At 31.5% G+C, this 7,337-nt stretch overlaps 2 protein-coding genes across 2 annotated transcripts; one reads left to right on the top strand and one right to left on the bottom strand.

Annotated features, from left to right (window-relative positions):
- Positions 1-514: 514 nt before the first annotated feature.
- LOC134703108 (uncharacterized) lies at positions 515-3,677 on the top strand. The gene is made up of 4 exons (XM_063563454.1): positions 515-890; positions 1,901-1,993; positions 2,349-2,439; positions 3,131-3,677. The coding sequence occupies exons 1-4, from the start codon at positions 515-517 to the stop codon at positions 3,606-3,608; spliced, it is 1,038 nt and encodes a 345-aa protein (XP_063419524.1). The 3' UTR covers positions 3,609-3,677.
- A 150-nt stretch (positions 3,678-3,827) lies between these two features.
- LOC134703107 (uncharacterized) lies at positions 3,828-6,990 on the bottom strand. Its single transcript, XM_063563453.1, has 4 exons — positions 6,615-6,990; positions 5,512-5,604; positions 5,066-5,156; positions 3,828-4,374 (listed from the first exon to the last, which is right to left on the bottom strand). Exons 1-4 carry the CDS (start codon positions 6,988-6,990, stop codon positions 3,897-3,899), a joined length of 1,038 nt encoding a protein of 345 aa, XP_063419523.1. The 3' UTR covers positions 3,828-3,896.
- Positions 6,991-7,337: the final 347 nt, after the last annotated feature.

The following is a 7,337-nucleotide window of genomic DNA, read 5'->3' as shown; positions in this document are numbered from 1 at the left end:
TAAAGTATTGGTATTAAATGTATGAAAGTTTCCTCCATTAAAATAATAATGAGCTGTGGTATGATTGCCAATGACAAAACTATCCACCAACGTTCAAATGAAGTCAATGTTTCAGAAGTTAAACACGCGAAGCAATGAATGTGTTGTTAAAGTCTATAGATGCTTTTTGTGCTTTTTTTTATACATGTTTGTTTGTTTTGAGATTGTAACATGTTAACTGCGGAAACCATATTTTGAATGTTTTACCTATTATGTCTGTTTTGCTCACGCATCGTTGTAAATATAACGGAATTTGATGCGACTATCATAAACAGTGAGAGGTTTAGCGCTGTAAAACCAGGTTCAATCCAACATTTTCTACATTTGGAGGGGGGGGGGGTCATCAAAAATTATTGTACGCCGTTTGAATACTTCAGTTATATATGGCATTTTCCTGCCTTAAAAAAGATTGTACATTTTATTAATCTATATTGGTATTTTGTTTAATGATTTATTATTGTCTACAACAGCCAACATGTGTCAAAATGGTGTAGGAGAGGAAGACGTCAAGACCGGACGTATCGAAGTAGATAGTGTAGCATTACGTATTACAACTCCAGAAGATAACTGTGTGTGTCAGGTTTATCTACTTAACCAGACTGATCAAGACAAAGTATTTATGAAGTATTATACAAAGAGTATATCAGGACCGGATCATATAAATTGTGGGTTAGCAATAGATATTAGCATATCTGCCGAACTTAATAAAGATGAATCACTTAAAACAATCCAATGTACAAACAGAACTTCAGCTATACCTATTTTGTTGAAACAAAATGAAATGCTTAACTTTAAATCAACCTTAATTGATGGGACATTCACCAGCGAATACTGCTTCCTTATCTTCAGACGTAAGAACTCATACTATTTATATACATTCAATTATTACAACAACAAAAAATTAAAAAAAAATAGAGAACTGTTCCAGATGAAAAAATTGAACAATACAAAAAATTAAACTTTATACATAAACAATAAGGTAAAAAAAAATCAGGAGACACTAGTAACTAAAATGCATTTGTACCGTATATTTGGCTGTTTCCTCTTTGTTTACAGTCACATGAATGTAATCAATGTCTGGTACATTTGTACCCTTTTTATATATAGAATATTTTTCAATTGTTTTGACAAGCGCGTGTTTGCATTAGTCTTAGAGTCTTGGATATAAAAGCAACTATTTGCAATGCTTGAAGATCGATAAACAAAGTATGATTCCATTTTTTCCAAAATATTCATTCTGCAGTATTATGTGAGACTCATCCAGTTAAGAATAGACATTTGAATCTGTCTGAATGAATTTATAATTTAATTGGAGAAAGACATAACAACTACAAATGTATCATGTAGTATATAGTTCTTGTCAGAAAATTGCATCTGTTTTGGTGATGTCAAATTGCTTATCTAAAGTTTTAAAATCTTCATCAAAATGATATTTTTTTATGTTTACTGCATTTAAATATAATGCAAGTAAATTGTATTGGTTGTTGGTGGCTTAACGGCCAGCGGCAAATATAATATGCATGTGTAACACAATTGCATTGCAACGAGAAAACAATAAGCGTTATCTATAACAATACAATACGAAAAGTATCACAGACATGAAGTTTACCTTGTGAATAAATGCAAGTTCGAGCCTTTTTGCATAATTCGAAAATGACCGAAGTACATTGAGTCTTCTTCAATATCACATGACTATTGGTGGGTGTTTTGTGTTCCGTTTTGTTGTTGATCAATTGAAATACACATATTACATCTCCTTTATGTCACAGAAAAAAAACCACTGAGCCTGCATGTATCGACGAATTTAATTTAGAACATTCACCAACGCAGACACACAAAAAGATACATTTTACTGTTGTAGAAAGCAATGACATGACAACGTATCCTTCACTTCACATAAAATGCAGTCAAGTGACGACAAACAAAACAAGTCACAGTCCTGTTATAGAAGAAGGTAAGACATTTGATCAGATTTAACATTCGCACGAAATAATGAATGTATGCAGCTGCAATAGCTATCTAAATACATACCAAATAAATATTGTGCAGACAAAAACATATCTTTTACTTAACTTATTATAAATAAAAGTATAGCAAGCACTAAAGCAAAATGCATGCAATACAATAAAATAATGGTAATTTTAAGAAATGAGCATTTTTTCCAATCACATCCAATATATATTTCCACTAAATTACTTCGTACCTACATGTACAACATGTACAATTAAGAAAATATTTCAAAGATGGCTTATTATTTAAATTTAAACGTATTAAAAATATACATACACGTCAAATTTCCTATTTTCCAGATGCTAATTGGACTCTGTATGTTATCATTGGTGCTAGCGCTGGGGCGTTTACTTCTGTTATAGCCATAGCAGTAGTTACTATATATACATGGTAAAAGTACTTTGTTCTAGTACATGTAATTATCTTATGAGGGGTTTTTATATTGAGTTTTTTACCTTTGAAAATTATTTAAGGCGCAATAACAAAATAGTAATTGGCACAAACCATCATCTTGAAAATAGTAAATGGCACAAATCATTCATCTTGAAAATAGTAAATTGCATAAATCATTCAACTAAAAATTAGAAATTTGCGCAAATGAACTGCTACCGATCAAATGAGAGAGTGAATGCAATCCATACCCTAATCTCAATTCCCCTTTAGAATAATGGAAATTTACACATTGCAACAAAAGAAACGATTCTGATTCATTGAATGCTCTGGATAATACTAATGTGTTTCAAATCATACACCAAGGCTTACGGTCAAATGAATATGCGTCATTGCCATCGTCTTGCATACACGATGTATTGGTTATAATTGATAGTTTTATTTAACTTAAAGTTATCTAACTCTGTGAGATGCTTAATTTCGTAAAGTGTCAATGAAATAAAATAATAAAGTAGTATAAAGGAAAGGAAAAAAGGTACAGGGCTCGTGGATCTGAACATCTCTTTTTGTTCGGATGTCTTTTAATATCAATATGAACTTATCATTGAACTTTTACTATTACTTATTAATGTGATGTTAAAATGTGTTTACAATATAGATACAATGATATTAACTTAAAATTGTACTGTAGGAGAACACGTAAGAATGGTTCCGGACATGATTGCAATGATAAAGATCTAGAACAGAGCCAAATGAAGTCTGTCAGGGATCCGGATTACGATTCTGAAGGACTGAAGCGTAACATTATTTACCAATCAAGTGAACAATGTGATATTACGGATGGTAATTATCACACAGTAGAGTTAGAAGGTAGACAGGAAGTAGAGAGTACGCAGAACATTGATGGCGATTACATTTCAATTGATGAAAACTTTAGTTCTAATAGCAAATACAAATTAAAACCAGGAATTCAACAGGAAGGTAAAACGCAAGTTACAAAGGAAGAATTAGGATACAAAGTAGAACACGTAACACTGGGTACAGGAAATAATGTAGAGTATGCTGTGGTGAACAAGAGAGATAGGCTTGGTGAAAATACAGAACCGGCAACTTCCATGAATAACAAGTATGCAGTTGTAGACAAGAGTGGGAGACTAGATAAAACATAAAACCTATGACTCTCGAAAACGGAAGCAATGTAGAATATGCTGTAGTAGAAAAAAATACACAAATCTAGCAATGCACACTAAGATTGTTTAGAAGCTTTAAAACAATTATATCGTAATGAATATATATATATATATATATATATATATATATATATATATATATATATATTCATTACGATATAATTGTTTTAAAGCTTCTAAACAATCTTAGTGTGCATTGCTAGATTTGTGTATTTTTTTCTACTACAGCATATTCTACATTGCTTCCGTTTTCGAGAGTCATAGGTTTTATGTTTTATCTAGTCTCCCACTCTTGTCTACAACTGCATACTTGTTATTCATGGAAGTTGCCGGTTCTGTATTTTCACCAAGCCTATCTCTCTTGTTCACCACAGCATACTCTACATTATTTCCTGTACCCAGTGTTACGTGTTCTACTTTGTATCCTAATTCTTCCTTTGTAACTTGCGTTTTACCTTCCTGTTGAATTCCTGGTTTTAATTTGTATTTGCTATTAGAACTAAAGTTTTCATCAATTGAAATGTAATCGCCATCAATGTTCTGCGTACTCTCTACTTCCTGTCTACCTTCTAACTCTACTGTGTGATAATTACCATCCGTAATATCACATTGTTCACTTGATTGGTAAATAATGTTACGCTTCAGTCCTTCAGAATCGTAATCCGGATCCCTGACAGACTTCATTTGGCTCTGTTCTAGATCTTTATCATTGCAATCATGTCCGGAACCATTCTTACGTGTTCTCCTACAGTACAATTTTAAGTTAATATCATTGTATCTATATTGTAAACACATTTTAACATCACATTAATAAGTAATAGTAAAAGTTCAATGATAAGTTCATATTGATATTAAAAGACATCCGAACAAAAAGAGATGTTCAGATCCACGAGCCCTGTACCTTTTTTCCTTTCCTTTATACTACTTTATTATTTTATTTCATTGACACTTTACGAAATTAAGCATCTCACAGAGTTAGATAACTTTAAGTTAAATAAAACTATCAATTATAACCAATACATCGTGTATGCAAGACGATGGCAATGACGCATATTCATTTGACCGTAAGCCTTGGTGTATGATTTGAAACACATTAGTATTATCCAGAGCATTCAATGAATCAGAATCGTTTCTTTTGTTGCAATGTGTAAATTTCCATTATTCTAAAGGGGAATTGAGATTAGGGTATGGATTGCATTCACTCTCTCATTTGATCGGTAGCAGTTCATTTGCGCAAATTTCTAATTTTTAGTTGAATGATTTATGCAATTTACTATTTTCAAGATGAATGATTTGTGCCATTTACTATTTTCAAGATGATGGTTTGTGCCAATTACTATTTTGTTATTGCGCCTTAAATAATTTTCAAAGGTAAAAAACTCAATATAAAAACCCCTCATAAGATAATTACATGTACTAGAACAAAGTACTTTTACCATGTATATATAGTAACTACTGCTATGGCTATAACAGAAGTAAACGCCCCAGCGCTAGCACCAATGATAACATACAGAGTCCAATTAGCATCTGGAAAATAGGAAATTTGACGTGTATGTATATTTTTAATACGTTTAAATTTAAATAATAAGCCATCTTTGAAATATTTTCTTAATTGTACATGTTGAACATGTAGGTACGAAGTAATTTAGTGGAAATATATATTGGATGTGATTGGAAAAAATGCTCATTTCTTAAAATTACCATTATTTTATTGTATTGCATGCATTTTGCTTTAGTGCTTGCTATACTTTTATTTATAATAAGTTAAGTAAAAGATATGTTTTTGTCTGCACAATATTTATTTGGTATGTATTTAGATAGCTATTGCAGCTGCATACATTCATTATTTCGTGCGAATGTTAAATCTGATCAAATGTCTTACCTTCTTCTATAACAGGACTGTGACTTGTTTTGTTTGTCGTCACTTGACTGCATTTTATGTGAAGTGAAGGATACGTTGTCATGTCATTGCTTTCTACAACAGTAAAATGTATCTTTTTGTGTGTCTGCGTTGGTGAATGTTCTAAATTAAATTCGTCGATACATGCAGGCTCAGTGGTTTTTTTTCTGTGACATAAAGGAGATGTAATATGTGTATTTCAATTGATCAACAACAAAACGGAACACAAAACACCCACCAATAGTCATGTGATATTGAAGAAGACTCAATGTACTTCGGTCATTTTCGAATTATGCAAAAAGGCTCGAACTTGCATTTATTCACAAGGTAAACTTCATGTCTGTGATACTTTTCGTATTGTATTGTTATAGATAACGCTTATTGTTTTCTCGTTGCAATGCAATTGTGTTACACATGCATATTATATTTGCCGCTGGCCGTTAAGCCACCAACAACCAATACAATTTACTTGCATTATATTTAAATGCAGTAAACATAAAAAAATATCATTTTGATGAAGATTTTAAAACTTTAGATAAGCAATTTGACATCACCAAAACAGATGCAATTTTCTGACAAGAACTATATACTACATGATACATTTGTAGTTGTTATGTCTTTCTCCAATTAAATTATAAATTCATTCAGACAGATTCAAATGTCTATTCTTAACTGGATGAGTCTCACATAATACTGCAGAATGAATATTTTGGAAAAAATGGAATCATACTTTGTTTATCGATCTTCAAGCATTGCAAATAGTTGCTTTTATATCCAAGACTCTAAGACTAATGCAAACACGCGCTTGTCAAAACAATTGAAAAATATTCTATATATAAAAAGGGTACAAATGTACCAGACATTGATTACATTCATGTGACTGTAAACAAAGAGGAAACAGCCAAATATACGGTACAAATGCATTTTAGTTACTAGTGTCTCCTGATTTTTTTTTACCTTATTGTTTATGTATAAAGTTTAATTTTTTGTATTGTTCAATTTTTTCATCTGGAACAGTTCTCTATTTTTTTTTAATTTTTTGTTGTTGTAATAATTGAATGTATATAAATAGTATGAGTTCTTACGTCTGAAGATAAGGAAGCAGTATTCGCTGGTGAATGTCCCATCAATTAAGGTTGATTTAAAGTTAAGCATTTCATTTTGTTTCAACAAAATAGGTATAGCTGAAGTTCTGTTTGTACATTGGATTGTTTTAAGTGATTCATCTTTATTAAGTTCGGCAGATATGCTAATATCTATTGCTAACCCACAATTTATATGATCCGGTCCTGATATACTCTTTGTATAATACTTCATAAATACTTTGTCTTGATCAGTCTGGTTAAGTAGATAAACCTGACACACACAGTTATCTTCTGGAGTTGTAATACGTAATGCTACACTATCTACTTCGATACGTCCGGTCTTGACGTCTTCCTCTCCTACACCATTTTGACACATGTTGGCTGTTGTAGACAATAATAAATCATTAAACAAAATACCAATATAGATTAATAAAATGTACAATCTTTTTTAAGGCAGGAAAATGCCATATATAACTGAAGTATTCAAACGGCGTACAATAATTTTTGATGACCCCCCCCCCTCCAAATGTAGAAAATGTTGGATTGAACCTGGTTTTACAGCGCTAAACCTCTCACTGTTTATGATAGTCGCATCAAATTCCGTTATATTTACAACGATGCGTGAGCAAAACAGACATAATAGGTAAAACATTCAAAATATGGTTTCCGCAGTTAACATGTTACAATCTCAAAACAAACAAACATGTATAAAAAAAAGCACAA

This window comes from Mytilus trossulus, unplaced genomic scaffold (assembly GCF_036588685.1).
Source record: "Mytilus trossulus isolate FHL-02 unplaced genomic scaffold, PNRI_Mtr1.1.1.hap1 h1tg000873l__unscaffolded, whole genome shotgun sequence".
Lineage (NCBI taxonomy): Eukaryota > Metazoa > Mollusca > Bivalvia > Mytilida > Mytilidae > Mytilus > Mytilus trossulus.
Note: the sequence above shows the minus strand (reverse complement) of the source record. Positions and strands in the feature narration are given on the sequence as shown.